Below are 19,752 nucleotides of genomic sequence, written 5' to 3'. Positions count from 1 at the left end.
TATGAGGCACTCATAACCCAAGTATGACAGTGATTGATAGACCGAGGCCCTTATAACCCAAGTATGATAGCAATTGATAGACCGGAATCAATAAATATGTCTGTGGCATCACGATTATATTCGTATATGATCAGACTGATACATTTTTTACATACATTTTTTGCAAACGAGGTTATTGAACTATAGAACCCCGTTTGAACTACCTAGAGTGACGCTGTGACGTCATTTTGTAGTTCTAAGCATGAGTCGATCCCAGTAATGCTCAGCTTAGCCGGTTAATCTCGCTGGAACTACTCGAAATGACGCTGTGACGTCATTCTGTAGTTCTATACGCGAGTTGATTCCAGGAAGTGTATCGCCAAACCGGCCTTTGGGGAATACTTGCATAATATTGAGGTACGTGTAATAAAGGTATATTCTACAAGGTATTTGACCCCACTGACATCGATTCAGGATAGGTGAGTCATGTTTACAATTGGAATAAGATAATTCGAGTGCGAGTTGCGCGTCAATAAATAAAGTAGTGCCCTGTGCCTATATCCTTAAATATGCCTGTCCCTTTACGTCCGTGCCTCCCCCAAAGACTCAGGCTTGAGCTTTGAGGCACCGACGGACAGGTAAGATAGGATTTGGGCAGCAAGAGAGTCTATAAGGATATCCCATATTTACTGGCAAAGAGATAGAAGTACTCTAGGGATATAGTATTATAATGATATTGAGAGCTTGTTATTTATGATCGGTGAACGTTTAAACATGCCTTGGCTAGCAACCCAGGAGCGAAATAGGGTTTGCCTGATTTTTCAATGCCTGGTGGTTAATAAGATTACCAAGTTTGCTGGCATGTTTCAAATATGACCATTCTTTTGTAAATATACACGAATGGGTCTGGCACACAGGGTCGGCGGCCTGCCCACTCGCTTTAATGCTATGTGTGTGTGTTCTACAATGTTTATGTTAAAGGTGGCTGTTTTGGAGTTGAGAGAGAGATGCCATTTGGACGGGCTCAAATGTGGACAAGGGACCAATGTTTGTAACCATGAGGGGCTTTGATGAATTCAGGAGTATGAACATCACTGTTTCTCTCTGGTTATTGTCTGTTGACCTTAAGAGTGGGGCCTTGAGAAACCGGAGCACGGACCAGGTGAGGTGAGGTCCAGTCCCCGGTCAAGCTGGGTGAGGAAAAGATTTTTACTTTTTACTAATTTGGAATGGGAATGGTGTATGATTGTATTTACATATAGTAGATTCATTACATAAATGTTTATCGTTTTTCTGCATCTTTCTTTAGATGTGCGTAAGCATCCACTGACACGGAGGATTAGCTTTCTACAGGTTGTATTTGTTCCAACCTTTAAGATTTGTGTTATATTCATTATTTACATCACATTGCAGCAGTAGCAATTTACTAAGAGCAGAGGCCCTGATGAAAGCCGGGGGACTTTATGCCCCGTTAGGCAGAAACATGTTGTCCTCGTTTTACGACAGATATTTGTTTCCACTGTCGCCTGCACTGTTCTGTTTTTAATTAGGGGGCGTGTCCTTTGCCTAATAAAGTTCATTTAGGACACTCCACTCTATTTTACTATCACCACTAATTTTTCTTGCACTGCACTTTCAATATTTTTTGCAACCATCATTGATCGGCTGTCGCATGGTCGTCCATAAGTGCCTATGGACTCGATCTTGCTCCATTATCATATCCGTGGTTAAATGGTCTCGATGATCAAGGGACCAACCACGTGATACTGGACAACCAGATGATAGGACTGATCATTAAGTTCATTTTTGATGGTTATCCACTTTTGAGCAATTGGGATTGAGTTTATTGGCACAATATGTACGTTTTTTTCATGCACATTGACCCATTGTAACTTCGTATCTTTATAAGCTATCCAGGGTAACCAGGGTACCAACTCACAAGTTAGATTTGAGTGTAGGATAGCTAGCCACACGCCGTGTTGCTTTAGACCCCTTGTGTTCCTTTTGTGTTTTGTATATTAAGCTGGGGACTTGAACCAGGAGTGGTCTTTAAATATTGGTATGTCCCTGTGACCCTCTCCTCCCTGTTTGTTATGAGATATTAACAAACAACACCTTTAAAGTTACAACTGCCCTAAAAGTGAGTAAACAGAAGCAAATGTATTCCTGCCCACTCCTGGAGTAAGTGTAGCATCACACAAAGACACTAACAGGTGCTGCAACAGACTCCCATAGAAAATAGAAGCAGAGACTTAACATAACACTATAGCAAATAAGGTTAAAATAATTAAAATATTTAGACTTGTAAATTATGTGTATATACCTATTTCTTTAGCGTTAAATATTCAGTTACTTTAAAAGTTAATAGTTCATCTTATCAGAAAAATTATTTGAATTTAAAAATGAAAATATCATTTACGATACCTAAACACAACTTGACACACATTGACTAAATGTTGATTCTAAAAATTTACTAGTAATGTGTTTTTATTTTATTTTGTTTATATTTATATTTAACAATAAAATAAATATTTTTTTTTAAAAAGTAATAACTTGTAATCATTTTTAATTTTGTTCCCATTGGAAGATATCCACCACAGTGGCAGATATCTCCATCATGGTGGCAAAGAGCTCCGCCTGTGTGTGAACAGTTACAAGTAGTAACTTTACACTCCTAAATTTGGCTACACTTCCTGGTTTGAGGTGGTAGGGACATGCAAGTCTACACTTAGGAGTAAATGTCCACTTGTAAATGGCGAATAGGCAAAAGTAGTAAACTTACTCCAAAGTCTAAGAGTAAATTTACAAGTGTAAATTGTGTTAGCCCCTATGTGTTTACCACAGAGAAATCAATCCGATGTGCCCTGTTAATACCAAAGTCAGTTAATGACTGTCATTGTCTGTGTAGATATGTATACAAAGCATCCCTTGAAAACTTGCAGGCAAATGTGCTCTTATTTTATTCTTATCATGGATCAGCCCTGACAACTAGCAGGTTCAGACTTGATTTTCAGGACACCCACATAAGGTATATTTACATACAATGGCTAAAAGGAAACTGCAAAGGTCGTGATTAACCTGAAAAACGGGCTTAGATTGGGTACTCTGGAACTTACTCTGGACAGCACTACTATATATAAGGGAGCAAGCTTAGTTTCTTAATGGTGGTATGCCGCTTGATGTTTTAATGCCGTATTTTGTTGTTTATTATGTGTTGCAGTGGTATGGTAGCTACTGTTCCCGTTTTCTGTGCGAGTGCTCTGAAGCTGCTTCTGATATATGCGCGTAATGCAAATTAAATAAATACAAACAGAAATCTAATAACACACTACCTCTATAAATGCTGCCTACACTCTTGTATCACCTTTTCTTTTCGAAGTGTGCTGCCGTCTGGTGTTGTTATACTTCTCAGTATCTCTTTTAATGCCTGATTCTGTCTGCACTAGTTGTATTAAATATTTACTATTTAGGGTAACTAAGAAAAGATCTGGATTTAGCTATCATCATCAGCACTGTGTTTTGTAAATGGATATCCACCCAACAAATCCAATACACACACCTCTGCAGGCAGCCCAAAGTAAAGCGCACCTGCCCACTTGTCCTTAGCCAACACCTCCAGGGGTTGCCCTTACCTTTGTGGCAACATAAGGGATGGCGCTGCTCTGTCCGATAAGTCCCACGAGGCTAGAAAGGTTAATTATGGTCCCTTTGGTCTTTCGCAGGTGAGGCAAAGCGTACTGGAAGACAGACACAACAAGGGAGATTAACTGCAGGAGCTGTGGCAGTATCGAACATATACAGACCAGCCATCCAAAAAAAAACACACAACTATATTGGCATGCTGCAACTATGTGAGCCCCATGCCCCCTATATCTATACAAGCAACCCCTTATGAGTCCTCCCAAATAATATACGAGTCCCCATCATCAATATGAGGCAATTGTCCATATAAGCACTTCCTCACATGGCCATCAGCCCACACATATCGCCCCCTTGTGCACTGGAGGATAGTTAAATAGCGGAGTTGGTACCCATGAACACTCTACACGGTACCTAAATGTGCTTTTTTTTTTTTAAACACACTGACTCCAAAGTGCTGTGACCAAGATCTGGGCTGAGGGCCTTCACACTGGAGCTCATAGGCACAAAGGAGGGACACCTGCCCCATGAGGCAAAGCGGCAGAGAGCCTTGCTAGCTTGTGGTGAGACATGCACACAAGAAGGGACTTGCTGTAAAATAAGGTATCGCAAGAGAATTGAATTAAAGTCCTGCATGCTTTTGGTGGCCATTGTTTTAATCGCCTGGGCAACCATAATACAAAGAGGAACAGTGCCTGAAAGCCGTCTATTAAGGAAGATGCGGGACATAAAAAAACTTCAGAAGCATTAAAATATTTCAGGAGAGTTGCAGAGTAGGAAAATGATAACGGGCACAGTGGAAAACTGCATTTTCAACCTCGCTAAGATTAAAACAATTTAAATAGCCTAAAGAGCTTTGAAGGTATGGACCTTCTGGATTCAGTAGGATTTATTTCAGGCACAGAGAGAATAAAAGGACCCAGGAATTGTTTGGACATGGTTGTGAGTCCACGTGAGCAAAGAATCATGGGAGCAGAGGGTTTGGTGCTGAACATGGCGGATGAGTGTACATGGTGTACACAATGTCGGTGGAAAGTAGCATCATAGCTGTAGAGTCTTGTGAGTGTGGCTTACAATAAGATGGTGTAACCAGGCTTTACAATGGATGCCTTCTTAGTCTAGACCTAAAGAGCGTGGGATGGGGCTGTTGTGAATGCCTTTAGGAAGGGGAGATGATGAGCAGCAGGTGAAAGGTATTTCTCACTTATGTGTTTGTATCTGGTATTCAGGGGTGCAAAAGAACGTTGTCAGATGAGCAGAGATGTCGGTTGTGGGGGGTAGGGCTTTCATCTTGCTGGCATTTAGGGGATGAGCCTTCTAGACATTTGAAGGTGACACAGATTAGCTTGAAGGAGATTCTGGCCTGCAGAGGCTTCTGGGGTTGGGTTGAACATAATGATGGTTTTAGCGAGGATCAGGCTTCTGACTGCATTTTAGGCTTTTTACAGTTATTTGGTTAGATAGGTTGAAAGGCCAGCATGGAGAGCATTGTTGTAGTTGAGTTGTAAGCTGGCCAGTGCACAGTCTACCATGTAGTGGTGTCTGGGGAAAAGAACGGTCAGGTTTTTGTGAGCTTAATTATAAAGGAAGAAACTGGCTGTAGAGTTCCCTTTCAATCAAGTACACTCTGTCTCTCAAAAGTGATATAGTAAATTACGATTTGCAGTTACTGACAACTCTATTCATCACATAATCTTAGTCTAAAATGCCATAAAGAATAAAATGTTGAAGCCTTTGACCAATTGTGGCCACTCAATGTAATCAATAAAATAATCAGCAGATGGACAGACTCCGCCCTCTGTTACTTTCGGGTAGGTTCTTCCTGTGTAAGTGGTCATCAAGTCCTAACAAGACCTTTATAGGTTCTTTAGGTTCTCTTCCACCGTATCTGAACAGACAGGTTCTAAGTCCCTTGCAAAATGGCACCCATTGTAAGCACCTAACTCAATGATATACCTTTGCTGTTAGGAAGTAGCCAATAAGATTGAGGTTCAAAAGGCTGCGGAAGTCTTCTGCGCTGGTATCATCAATTGTCTGCTCTGGAGGATCTATAAATAAGCAACATCAGGGACTTAGTGCTGTGTAGGGGCAGCTGTAAAGTATACACTGGAGGCAGTGGACAAAGAGGTCAGAAAGATTTCAGAAAGTGAGAGTCTATTTTAGATCAAACATGATCAAGCTGCTCTGTGACTCCAGGCCCATATAGACCCTTAAACTCTGCACAAACCAACATCCCAAAGTTATGTGGATGAAATCAATAACAAACTGTTAATCTTGAAAAGCATACAATGTTTACATTTTCCAAAATATATCATGCAGTTTCTGATAGGAGTCTCCCCCCATTATTTACAATTGAGAACTATTGATTTTTGTCACTTCCTTTGTATTTTATGTTCCTGTTTGAAGTCTAGTTCATGGATTCACTACTTCCATTTGGACATCGTTCAGTTGATACATCACCATTTGCTAGGATGGAGGGGGCATTGGGTGTGCCACGGTCCACCTTTCGTTCTGTGACAAAACATGCGAGTTCTTCTAAGCCTACTGTATACCTTATGCAAGATTCATTTTGTTTAATTATTTTTGGGAGTAAGTAAAGTATTTAGCCACCAAATCTGTAGAGTGCACCCCTGGCGCTTTAGGGTGTACACCACATCCACAGGGAACAGTCCTCTTCTTGGCATGCTCGGTGTAGGTGATGGCGTCCTGAATCACATTCTTCAGAAAAACCTTGAGCAGACAGTGAGTCTCCTCATAGATCAGGCCAGAGACGCAATTGGATCCTCCACAGCCTGCTAAGCGGCAAATAGCAATTTTGGTGATGCTCTAGACGTTGTCCTGAATCACTTTCCTCTGCCTCTTTTTTACTCCTGTTGTGTATACAAACATTTTCGATTACACTTTATGTGATGAGAGGCTTAGTAGCACACAGCTTCTGCATACTACATACAACTACAGACAAATATACATATGGATACATGAACATAATTCCCTCGCAAAGTGTCAGACAGAAGTGGTGCTGGCTGACTGGCGGGGCCCATACACCAAAAGTCGTGTGTATTGCATCGAAACAGTGCTTACGCCATCCGGCATTGTTGATGAGGCAGTCAATCTTTCCATACCGCTCCACTGTCATCTCGATGAGTCTCTGTAGAAGGCAAGAGGGAAGACTTAGGTGGTTCTGAAGACCTCAGTAACTGTAAGAGAACTAGTGTGCATAATTCAGAACAGTGGTTGGCAGTACATCACATCCCTTTCAGTCTGGCTTTAAAAGTCTGTCAATGGAGCCAGCTTACAGTGGATGTGTGGCAGGTTTTCCACAATGAAACTAATTAAAATGCTTAGTTTAGTAAAAGGTAAATGTGTCTACCTTTACCCTCCACCAAGACAGAAAAGACAAAGTTGAAACAAGCTTGCTGGTCATAGGCAATAAACGCGAAAGAGGTTATAACATTAAGGACAATCACAGGTCACGTCTTGGTGTATTTTTTCAGAATTCGAGACCAGACCTCAACACAAATGTATTTGTTCATGTTATGTTATGTTAATATAATTTGTAAAGGGCATGAATCACCCCGGAAGGGGCATCTCCGCGCTACAGTGAACGGCAGGTAAGAGGAATTAGTTTTGAGAAGTTTCCTATAGTGAAGGTGATCTGTGCACTTCCGAAGGTGAAAGGGTGGATGATTCCAGTAAAGGGGTGTCAGGTAAGAGAAGGTTTTACCCTCGAAGCGTGTTTTCCTAAATCGAGGTATAGTGAGAAAAGATTTCACACAAAATCGCAAAGATCTGCTCAGCAGTTACAGAATGAGTTTTTCTGTTAGCTTACTAGGTCTTCTGCCATTCGGTGATTTGTGTACTACACAACAGATCTTGAATGTGATTCTCTTGCATATAGAAAGCCAATGGAGTGAACTCAAGAGGGGTAGAGAGGCAGTTCTGGCCGGCATATCCTGGACCAGGTGGGTCGCTGTTTTCTGGACCACTTGAAGTTTGTTGAGTAGAGACTCACTAGCAGTGGCTAAAAGAGCATTATAATAGTCCAAGCGCCTGATCGCCAGTGCCTGAACCAGGGTTTTTCTCACCGAAAGTGGGAAAACTCTACACAGAAGACTCATCATGTGTAGTAGCGCGTAAAGTAAATACCCTTCACATTTCTCAGATACCACCAGAGACTTTCATTGTATTCCATGCTCATGTTCTATGTCCACTGAGACCAACATACACAAACTTTCAATAAATGTCCTGAAAAGTGCAGAGATATTAACAGTTCGGTCAAAACAGTCAACTCTTATATGTGAAGACTTTTTAACAAGGATTGTTTAAGAAACGGAGGCATGAAACCTCGACTACTTAAACGAAAGCAGGTACTTTGTGTAGAATGTGGGTAAAATGTACTTAAGAGCTATGGGTAATAGTGTCATACCTTTTTGCTCGACTTTTAATTTAATTTAATATTTTGCTCCACGCAGGCAATAAATGGCAACATCAATTAGTTTTCTTTATGGGTACAGATTTCATATCTGATGTTTATGTAATCTGGTTTGCAAGAGAAGACAAGATGACTACATAACTTGACTTCTAGGCAGTTGGCATGTGATGGACATAACTCTCACACTGTCGGATTGGTTAAGAGCCACTCTAAGAATTCCCCTGCCCCCTTATAAATGTATAAAGTCCAAAGTTCAATGCCCATTTAGTGGAATGTATCGTGAAATCATAATAAACATAAGTTTGGCACTTGGCAAGCAAGCAAACACACACACACACAAAAAGTGACCTCAAGTGACTGACGTAAAACATTCAGACTCAAAAGACAATTATGTTTTTTCTTCTGCCATCAAAAGCAAGGTTGCTCGTTCGTAGCGCATTGTGCAGCATGCTTCAACTTCGTGGCCTTTGGTGCAAGTGTGAGATTCTCATTACCAAATCTATGCTGCACCATACGGTGTTAAGGTTTGCCACCGCCCAGCCAACTTTTATGCAGTCATTTTTTGGCTCCCATTCTGTGATGTTAATTTGCCTTCGACTTCTGAGATCACTCCATCGGACCACACGTGGTCCAACCGTATCCTTCAGTGGAGCCCGAGATCTGCTATAGAGCCCTTCTGGGATCTCATAATTTGAAACTTTAAGCGCATTTCATAATATAATGTTAAGTACGACATTTTCTCAATGCTTACAGCAGGCACTTGACCATCGAAGTTGTCTATTGAGTCAACTGCCCTACTTTTACTAGGGACTGACAAAACCACAGGTGGCATTCAATTCAATGGCCTTTCATGTCTTTGGAGGTTGAGGTTTGGCTAGGTAGCAGATTGTAAGTCCGAACTTTGACTGCAGGTGAGTTCAAGGTGTGGATCATTTGAGGAGTCTGCACAGGATGTTATAGATGATGATTTATACTGAGGTTTTAGAACTAGATGACTTACTTGAGTGAACCTTGCTTCACTTCATTAGGTGACTTTAATTGGGTCAGTATGGTCTAGTTCTGAGGAAGGGAAACTAAGAATCGTTGCCTAATTAAACTCCTCATGTAGTCTTTAGTTTTCTTTCCATTGCACTATTGCCACACTCATCAGGGCTCCTTAAATTGGAAGCTAAACCCTTACTTGTGGAGTATCTTGGAACATGCTCCCGGTTATACATGATTAGGCACTTTCTAAAGTGCATCAAAAGTGTCCGTAGCATGACTCACTTAACTTCAGTGGTGATATGAGATATGTCGGCAAAATTAGATCATATACCGTAAAGCTACTTTACTCCCAAATCAGTGAATTTGTTATCCCATGTATCTCTTCCCTCATACTGCCGCCCATGACCTTTCTAAAATCAGCACTTCTGCTGCTTCATGACTGCTGCTTCCTCAGTCTCCTTGAGCTTTCTTGAGGCTATTAGGTGCAACTTTATGTGATCTTTTGTTAGGGACTGGGTGGCTTGTCACTCAGAATGCATCATTTGTTAGCAAAAGAAACCTGAACGCAGCCTCCTCATCAAACTGGTCAGTCTTCCTAAAACCACATCTCTCCAATCTGCGTCTGCCTCTTGACACCCCTTTCTGCTGCCACCTTCTTTGGAATGCAGATTATTAATAATTAGACTACTGACAAACCACACCAGTTAAGATGTGGAAATGTAAGGGGTGAATATTATCCTAAATTAACTGTGAATATTATTGCTCAGCGTGTTTTCAAAATTATAGACATAAGAGAATTTTGTTGGCTTCAGAAATGGTCAGAGCACTACAATTATGTAGTAGAGAGGGCCAATAAGCAGGGTCAGTGGGGCTGTCCTATCGCAAGCATGTTAGTTGTAACTATAACAGCTGTGGTTCAAACTCAGAGAAGTTGTGCTGACTCAGATGTCTAGTAGTACAGCATACCAAGCATCCTACGCAAAGTTCGAGGAAATGGCCTTAATGTTGCAAGCTCTTTCATGCCTCAGTACTGCCCAAAACTCCCTCAATAGCCCCTAGCTCCAGTTCTAGATGCTTATCCCTAATCTGAAACTTCCGCTGTCCGATACATGAACGAATGTTTCCATATACCACAGTGTCACTACATCCTGGAATATGTGGTAGGCAAGTGCCCTTGAAAGCTGACATCTTCACACGAGTCAAAAGTCAAAGGCATTATAGAAAACTTTCTTGTTGGCTGAAGATTTCAAAGGATTGAAGAAAAATAGAAATCTGGAAATCGATAGTGGAATTCCCCAGTATCATGAAGTCAGGATCAGCAAGTGGAAGTGCAAGGAAACAAGCAAATGAACACATCTTTGTTCTGATACACCCTCCAACCAGAATAAAGCCTTTATATAAAAAAAGAACAGAAAAAGGAAATTACATCAAACATCACAATACAGGAAACACAAAGGATTGGGAAAACCAGAAAGGAATCAAGAAAGAAACAGCCATGATGGAAAAGGTAAAAAAAACAGGAACAAAAACCTTAATCTAGTTGAGGCAGCTGCAAACCCCTATGCAGGTGGTTACCATTTTGGAGCTTGAGGAGCAAGAAGAGGCAACCAGGAGAACACGAGCATGAGGGAAGGCAGCTCTACGAGAGTGAAAGTTGCAGACCACAGCTGAAGAATTCATGCAGTGTTTCCTGAGACCCGGTAACAGCAGGACCGCGCAAGGTAACTATCACAACAGTACACCCCTTCTCGAAGCACCAGGCTTCTAAGGAAAGGTCAGAAAAAATTGACAAATCAACCTAGGGGTTTTAGACTAAAAAAGGCAACAACCCTTGAACACTCACTAGCAAGATCGCCTTTTCAGAGAACACAAAACTGTAAGCGTCCTCTAAAAATCCAGGAATCACAGAACTTACCAACTTCTTACTCGGGTTCTCAGTCTACCATAACATGGGCCAGCTTTAGGCGTGGTGCGACCAGTGCAGCTGCACTGGGTGCTGACCTGGAAGGGGGGCACTGGCCTCAGGGGGTGCTGTGTTTAGCAATAATTTACGATTTAAAAGCACCCGCTGTGGAATTCCTTGTGTGTCCAGCTTTCAAGCGGCAATACAAATGTAAAGATTCAGCAAACCACCCCCTCGTACCTTTCTGACAAACTCCAAAAAGCAGGATGTACTAGATCTTTGAGGAGCACCAACGCCCTTGTCCTAATCCCCCTCAGACCAAAAAGAAAAAGACTCAATCATGCTCTTTCTCAGGTAATGCCCCATCTATTTGGAATTCTCTTCCCAAAGACCTTTGCTGCAACCCTTCCTACCCCCTTTTCAAGAAAAACCTCAAGCTGCTGCTTCTCAACAAATATTGGGGTCCTTAATTCTTATTGAACTAACTATCGGTCCATTTACTCTTTGCTGTCCTATACACTCTCCCTTACACTACCTTTCCTACGCTCGCTTTTCAAGAACTACCTCAAGCTGCTGCTTCATAACAAATATTGGGGTCCCTAATTCCTATTGAACTATCTGTCCATTTTCTCGTGGCATCCCTCTACATTCTCTCTTTCTTCTACTCTTCCTACTCTCGCTCTCCTTCTTTCTCCCTCTAACTAAATACTTTACCCTCCTATTTTCTTTCTCAACAGCTCTCTTCTCCTTCATTGCTCTCTAAAAGCTACTCCTTCTTTTCCTTTTACATTTGGAGGACTCTATTACCTAGTATATGGTAAAAATGTGCCGTTTATTGATTTTCTTTTTCATGATGTGTTAAGTATCCTGTAAAGCGCTCTGATACTCTTGGGTCCAGTAGCGCTATATAAAACCTTTAAAATAAATAAATAAATAAACTTGTGATTAATGTTCCTGGTAGAGATTGAGATCAGAGTTTTGTCTAGTGGCGGTTTTGACTCGCCATGAAGTAGCTTAGGGGGTCAACATGTCTGCTGCAAAAAACAGATCTGTATTATATGTGAACAACAGCGGATTGGTCAAGCAAGCCCTTACCAGCACTATGAACTAAATGACGTGTATGTGAGAGAAGAGGTGAGGAGCGCTTTTGCTGGGTGGTAGTGAGGGAATCCGAAGAGGAGGTCATGGGATGGGGGAAAGTGGGTGCCAAAAAAGAATGTCGCACTGGGCACCATCAGCGCTAAAGCCGGCGCTGACCATAACTGAAGCGGGAGGAGAACTTGGACGAAAAGGATCAGGCACAAAAGGCTTCATCTTGAAAGACATGACAAGTAGGGTGAATCACCCAAGACTTAAAAGCAGAGCGACAGAGCCTAAATGTAACATTATTGATTTGTGTGGTTATTAAAAAAGGAACCCAAAAAATTGAGGACGAAACTGGACGGGCAATTTTCGAGTGCGCAAGAACCTGGAAGACAGTCAAGGAGGGGTTGGTCGGAGGGGGATTTGGACAAGGGTGGCAACAAACCCCATACTGTCTACCTGATCAAAGCTTACAGAATAGGCAAAAGAGGATGAGGAATCCTTGATTAACAAGTTTATTCATTATATAAGACATGCTAGGAAATGCTACTCTGCTATCAGGCCAGATATCACGCATGCCAAAAGATCTCCGGACCCAGTTTCTTTACGGGCCCATGTGGACTGTATTGAGCTAAAATTAAAAAACCCCAAATTAGCCGAGGGGATGGTAGGTTTGGAGCGGAAGAAAATTCTCCCAAAAAGTACACTGTTACAGTTCAAATTCAGCATCCAAAAAGCCCTCTACTTAGCGCACGATTTGGGTGTTACACTATCTGATAGTATATCGGGGTTGTCATTGGTTGAGTTCCCCCTCCCCTTCCAGCAACTAGCGTTAAGGACCCTCCACTGGGCATAGCCTGTGTCCACCATACACCTGCTTGTGATATGGACGGTGCTACTTTCGTAAATATGTCTCAAGGCGTAGATAGATCCTCAAACAATCGCCATTCTAGACCTGTACCTAACCTAAGTATCATATCATGGAATATTGCAGGGCTACCTTCCAAACTGGGTGATGAAGATTGGGAGGTGCTCATGGATCAGTTTGATATGTGTATGCAACAGGAGTCCTGGAGTTTGAGTTCTATCCATAGACCAGGCAATGTTAACTTCTTTGTACCAGCAACCTCCAGTGGGAAGGGGCGCCCCTCAGGAGAGTTGGTGATATGGATTCGTACCGCTCTGAACGAAACATCGAGCTCTGTATATGTTCCATCTCTAGACATACAGTGCATTAAAATAATTGAGTTAAATAACCTGGACGTTTATTTGCAAAATGTATATAACCGGGGGGTAAAAGGTTGCAGAAAAAAACCCTACCTTAAAGCAATTAAGGGCGCAGAGAGAAAAATGTACTTCTCATGACAATAAGATTATAGCAGGGGATTTAACACCACCTTTTAGCTCATGTGAGGTGATGTTATTTGCTTAACGGCGAAGAGGACTTGGAAGGAGGGAGTGGGGGGTTCCCACTTCTTGATGCTCCGCCGGTGAAAAGGTGGTCTGCAGCTGCATACCATCTGCCTTCCCTTACATTATCCTATGGGCTAAAGGCATGCAAAGGAGACTAGGTCAGATCCCCCTGCATCCCACACTTACTATTGAATAACTGCTCCAATAGGATCGACTTCATTCTCCCTATGGAAATTTGTGGACAGTGTGATTTCCAATTAGAGTGACACTGACCATAACGTTGTTGTATGTACAATTAAAAATTTCACTGGGCACCAAGAACATGTTTTATTCTCAGCTTCCTTTAATATGATAGAAAGGTGCATTGGAAAAGGCGAGGTAAACATAGGTGAAGTATGGAGTAGAAGTACAAAGATGTACAGAGGGAATTAAATTGAGAGGAGTGAAGTAGAAGAGGCGAGGTGAAGTAAGGAGAGATACATCAGATACAAGATTATTTTAACTTCAATGCCACCAACTACCTTGCAGCAGGACGCATGGGCAGGCAGGACACGCACACAAAGCTTCTGTGATGCGCGCATGCCCTCCGCATAATAAACAGATTATTGTGAATTTCAAAGCTGTCATTGTGGTGGAAATGGTGGGGTTTCCGGATCAATCAGGATTGGGGTGGGGGCCTGGCAAGTGCCTTAAAAAGGCTCTGCCTCAGCATCTGTGTATCATAGGATGCCAGCGGATGTGCACATGTAAGAACCTCTGGTGGTTAGAATTTCCAAGGTTTGAAAGGAAAAGCAGTCAAGCAGGCTGAAGCTGCTTCTGGGTGTTTGTTAATCAATCAATCAAACAGGATTTGTAAACTCACTGGCGAGGTATCCAGCAACTGAGAGCCAGGCAGTCTGCGTGGAATCAGCTGAATTCTTCTTTGTCTGCCCTAGATGCTAGAAATCCCCTCCTGACTCCAGCACTGCTCGGCCCAGTGGTAGCAGCTCTATGTTTCGGGAATTCAATGCAAGCACACCCGGAGAACATGGCACATGGCAAAGCAAACCACACCACTACTTGCAGATTGAACACCCAATGTGTACATGGGTGGCCATGCTGCTGACTTCGTGAGTTTACCACTGCTTATTCCTTAGGAGTAAAGGGATGATAACAGGATAAAGGTTATTTAACAGCCGAGGAGGGAAACCACACTAAGGAAACGAAAAGACTGCGAGAAAGCAGAAGGATTTGGTTGGGGGCGGGCGTTCTGCTCCGGGCAGGGGAGGAGTGGTTTACGAGGGCTGACCATACCAGTCATAGGCACTCTCCCGTTTTCTCCATGTAGGCTGCATGCAGCCTGCATATAGGCACTTTTTGCTTTCTTCTGGTATCAGGCTACATAGAGTAAGGGGTATACTCTGAATCCTTCCTTTGGCGAGGCCCGATGTGGCTCCTCTGACAATATTTTCCTATGTGATACTATGTTTAGCCCATACAGGCGAGGACGGATTATCTTTTTTTATATAGTGCATAAACAGTTTGGTATTCAAGCCCTCAGTGATCATTGTTCAGAACAGCTTTGAGGGGTGATCTAGGGCTTTGGGACCATCCTATGGAAGGTTCTCTCTCCCATGGATATGAAGGATAGTATTCACCTTCCTACTTCTCAGCAGCCTTCAACACCATTGAATAGGCCATCTTGAAAGAAACACTAATATACGCAGGGTTTGGCAGTAAAGTTATTAAATGAAATTGCTAACTGTGCCACAAGCAAGAACCGTTTTGCTTAGAATCTGGTGTGTTTCCACTGCAGCAGTAAGATTATGGAATTCTCTCGAACCAGGCTTTTTACTCCATTACAATAACCCATCCTTTCTTGATTACAGGCTAATTTGGATGTTATCTCAATCCAAGAAGCCTAGCATTATCGCCTAATAAAAATAAACCTAACATAACAACGTATGCATTATAAACATGCTATGTTCGATGCAATGTGTAGCTGGCCAGAGTACCTTTCTACAGGAGATGGAATATAATTTCATCTTCCACCATGTCAACGGCTCTCCTTTGGTACTACCTGCCTTCCACCGTACTTGGTAAAATATCCGGATTCTCCATTTCAGTTGCCAGGGGAAGGCCTTCTTGTAACCAAGTTCAGGTGCAATGCTAATTGATGAAATGTCTACCCACCAAGTTACAAACTCATCAAGTTGAACTTGTTCACCGTGCTTGCACATCACGTGAAGACTCGCCTCTTTAAAGAACACTACAAAACAATGGACTAACCATCCGCAACACAGCTACCTCTTCTATAACTTGTTGACTTTATGCTGGTCTTTGACTCCGTACAGCACTTCACTCATTTTTGGATAGGTTTGCTACATATATTTATTGCCAATAAATGGACATTTAATCGCAGGAAGTTTGTGATGGATGATTTACTTACTGAGTGAGCCTGTATGTATGTATGTGTGTATGCATTTAGTATCCTTATAAAAACATATACACACAGACATACAAACTCACTCTGTAAGTAACTCATCTATCACAACCCTCCTGAATGTTAAATGTCCTTTTAATTGGAATATTAAAGCAATTGTCTTTTGTAAAAGATAAAGCACTCATACTGGTATGTAACTTATCGACAACAGGTATTTGTAAATTAGTGCTTGTGGTCTCAAAAATGATGTTTTCAGTTTAAAAACAAAACATGGCTTCTTCGAGAAACGTTTAAGTACAGAAGTGAGTTGTTTGGAATGTGACAAAAACCCATCCCCTGCCATGATACAATAGAATGACTACAAGAGACCAAACAAAGAGCCATATGATTAGGAGATGGGAATAGAGCCTAGAGAGGCTTAAGGAAATAAGCACCCGTCTGTGGGGCGAGTGGGGGGGGGGGGGAGGGAGGGGAGGCATACACCAGGGGAAGGGGGGGGTGGGATATCCTCCTCCTGGAAGACAAATAACAATGCAAAGAAAAAAATGCCCCAGGGGTAGGGAAAGAAGGAGAGTCAGGATGGGGAGTAAAGGAATCATTTATAAAGGCAAATAGATGGGTAAAAACACAATGAGTAAAAACAATGTTGTAGGGATTTGTAATGCTAAAGATACATAATCATGGGGTAAAGGTAGATAAGTATGACTTGATGGATGAGACACTGGAAGAGTAGATGCAATGACCTACCTTTATATCCTCCTCTCTAGTGACATCGCAGCGGACATACAAAAAGTTTCCCTGGCCTGAGGGCATCAGCTCTGCCTCCAGCTCCTTGGCAGCCTCCTCTGCAAGGTGGGAAAAAGACCTGCATCAGTTAAGGATGGAAGGAGCTACAATAATGGAATTGTATTACTAAGCAGGCATTTGTAATATCGGGAAATCAGAGACGACGCATCAACTAGTGCATCTTCCAGGATTCCAAATGGAATAAAGGATCAACTGTGTGCAGAATAACACACAGCACTCCCATTAAGCACAGTAATGTCATTAGAAAAACTATATAACGGGAGATAAATGGGTATATTATCACCTATCTTTATCTTCTCTGCGCATGTCTATCTCCCAGAAGGCCCTTGACTGGTCCCTGTAAGGCAAGTACCCCTATGCTCGCATTCAGCAGATAACCTAAGTCCAAGTCTCACTGGCCAAACCATTGAAACCACATTTCCTGTCCACAAGCAACTCATGCATGGCCCAGTAAACATCTCATCAGCCCACTTCGCCATGGGACCTGAAGCTCCTTTGGGAGCCTGCACGCGTGGCAACTGAGCCATTGTCAACTGGTGATAAACCAAAACCCCTGAAGTGCTTCATCATGCATGATATAGGCATGCGGGCTTCCTGTACAACTGAAGCTTCTCCTGGGGCTCTTTAAACTAGTCCATGCAGAATATGTATCAACACCACAAAAAGGAACAGATTCTTCAGAGATGCAAACCCTGGCTGGAAGAGTCGGAGGAGCTGGTAACCTCTGGCAGATGCACTGGTTACTTCAAAGGCCTGCTGGGCCATATTCACCACCCACTGGAAAAACAGTACTGAGGGAAAAGGGAACAGGAATGTGGACATGCAGGATCAAGATCAGCAGAGACCTGTCCATCAGGTCAAAACCTACCACCACTCTGGGCCCACAATACAGCTCAATAAAGAACTAAGGCATCACATGTGATAGTGCCCTTTCCTTTCAACCACAGATCCAGGCCTGATAGGTTCTTGCTTTGAGATGCTGCGGATGTTGAAAAAATTCCTGCCCCATTTGTCTGAGTGTTCCAAGACAATGGTAATCCAAGCGCTAATAACCTCTAAATTGGATTACCGTAATGCTCTACCTAGGTCTTTCGAAGTACCTCCTAGGCAGACTCCAGGTAGTACAAAACACGGCAGCCTAGTTGCTTCATAATCTCACCCCCCCCCCCCCGAAAACACATATGTCCTGACATCTGGCGGTCCTCCACTGGCTTCCCATAGAACAATGAAATTGTTTAGATCCATTGTCCTGGTACATAAAGCTCTTCATGGCTCTGGGGCTGGCTATCTGAGGAAGAGGATCCATGACTATGTTCCTTCCAGAGCTTTACGTTTTTCTTCCGAACATTTTGCTAGAGTTCCACAAATCTGCCTGCTTTTCCTATCTGGGGCCGGTCACATGGAATAAACTCCCTTTGGAGCTACGCACTACGAGTGATCTTTTTACGTTTAAGAAAAAACTAAAGACTTGGTTCTTCCGACAATTTGCAGAGGTCATCGCTCCAAGTGCCATGATGTCTGTTTAGCGCTGGGACACTCTTTGAAGTAGCTGTGTGCTGTATAAATCTCAATTCTATAGCATGTTCAAGGCACCAGTTGCGACTCCTCCGCCTTTTGCCTCGCTGCTCTCGAAGCAGCAGTTAAAGGAAAGATAAAATGATAATACCTTCTGTTATTCTCACTCGCAGCAGCCGGGCTCTCAGGACCACCTGCGTCTGCCGCTGCAATTTTAGTGGTACAAAAAGGGGGTGGTGATGGACGGTCAAGTCCCTTGCTCACTTTGCCACTGGATTCAGGCAAGCCGGGCTGAAGAAGGCTGCAATGCCAGAAACCGGTCCTCAAAAGCTTGTTTCTGGTCCAGGGACGACATGGCTTGGCAGTTCGGGCTGGACTGTTCCCATGAGGCACAGGGTCAGACTGATTTGCATATAGCCATGTCTGAACTGGGGTGGCGGAGTGGGCTAAAGAACGGTGATGGATTAAACCCAGATCTTTTGACTGGGTGTGAGTGTTTGATTGGTTCAGATGCTCCGTCCATCACCACCCCCTTTTGTACCGCTTTTGGCCGCCATAAGTGTGGCAGGGTATGCTCAGACGTGAGCCCCTTGCTCACTTTGCCACTGGATTCAGGCAAGCCAGGCTGAAGAAGGCTGCAATGCCAGAAACCGGTCCTCGAAAGCTTGTTTCCGGTCCAGGGAAGACATGGCTTGGCAGTTCGGGCTGGACTGTTCCCATGAGGCACAGGGTCAGACTGATTTGCATGTAGCCATGTCTGAACTGGGGTGGCGGAGTGGGCTAAAGAACGGTGATGGATTAAACCCAGATCTTTTGACTGGGTGTGAGTGTTTGATTGGTTCAGATGCTCCGTCCATCACAACCCCCTTTTGTACCGCTACAATTTTAGTGGCAGGCAGCCCAGATCCAGGCCGAGCCTGGGCGCCGTCCCTGCTGTTTCCCAGGGCAGCAACCAGCTCATGCCTCCGCATCTGCCTGGGCTTGCCTGGACCTCTCGCGGCACTCGCGTCGCAACTGAACTCACGCCACCATGTGGTGACACAGCACTCAGATTCCCACCTGTGTACCTGCCCTTGATGTTGGCGGTGGGAGGCCCAGATCCAGGCCGCTCCGGTCTCTATCTCTGCCTCCAGATCAGCCTAATCTTCGATGCGTCATGGCCAGCCCTCCAGGGGGCCCTGCGTCAAGCTCCGGCCACAAGCACGTCCTTCGCCCAAGCAGGCGTGTTTGCTTCCACGGGCGGCTTCCCGGACTCACTGGCGCGTTGCCGCATCTGGCCAACCTCGTTGGCTGACCAGGCGTGCCCCAGCCCTGGTAATTAACAGGAGAAGTGATGGGGTGACGTGATGCGGAGCTCCGGGCTCATGCATCCGACATGTTTGGCTACCAAGCAATGCACCCGTGGGTAGACTTATCTCTTAATGGTCCAGTCAGAAGGGCACAGGAATCTCAATAGATTCAGAGATGCCACTAACATTACAATGGGCAGTGATGCAGTGGGTACATTCACAATTGAGCAGAACTTGGAATTCCGTTGGTAAATATAGAAAACATTCTGTGAACTGCAGGCCCTGC

The 19,752-nt window shown here is 43.5% G+C and overlaps 1 protein-coding gene across 1 annotated transcript in view; it reads right to left on the bottom strand.

Annotated features, from left to right (window-relative positions):
- HSD17B14 (hydroxysteroid 17-beta dehydrogenase 14) overlaps positions 1-19,752 on the bottom strand; it is an 82,482-nt gene that overhangs the window by 25,335 nt on the left and 37,395 nt on the right. The window contains exons 3-6 of the mRNA XM_078654989.1: positions 16,603-16,700; positions 6,700-6,766; positions 5,575-5,666; positions 3,612-3,716 (exon numbers count right to left, since the gene is read on the bottom strand). Of these exons, the coding sequence (XP_078511115.1) occupies positions 3,612-3,716; positions 5,575-5,666; positions 6,700-6,766; positions 16,603-16,700 (362 nt within the window). The remainder of the gene's footprint in view (positions 1-3,611; positions 3,717-5,574; positions 5,667-6,699; positions 6,767-16,602; positions 16,701-19,752) is intronic.

Source organism: Lissotriton helveticus, chromosome 7 (assembly GCF_964261635.1).
Source record: "Lissotriton helveticus chromosome 7, aLisHel1.1, whole genome shotgun sequence".
Taxonomy (NCBI): Eukaryota; Metazoa; Chordata; class Amphibia; order Caudata; family Salamandridae; genus Lissotriton; species Lissotriton helveticus.
Note: the sequence above shows the minus strand (reverse complement) of the source record. Positions and strands in the feature narration are given on the sequence as shown.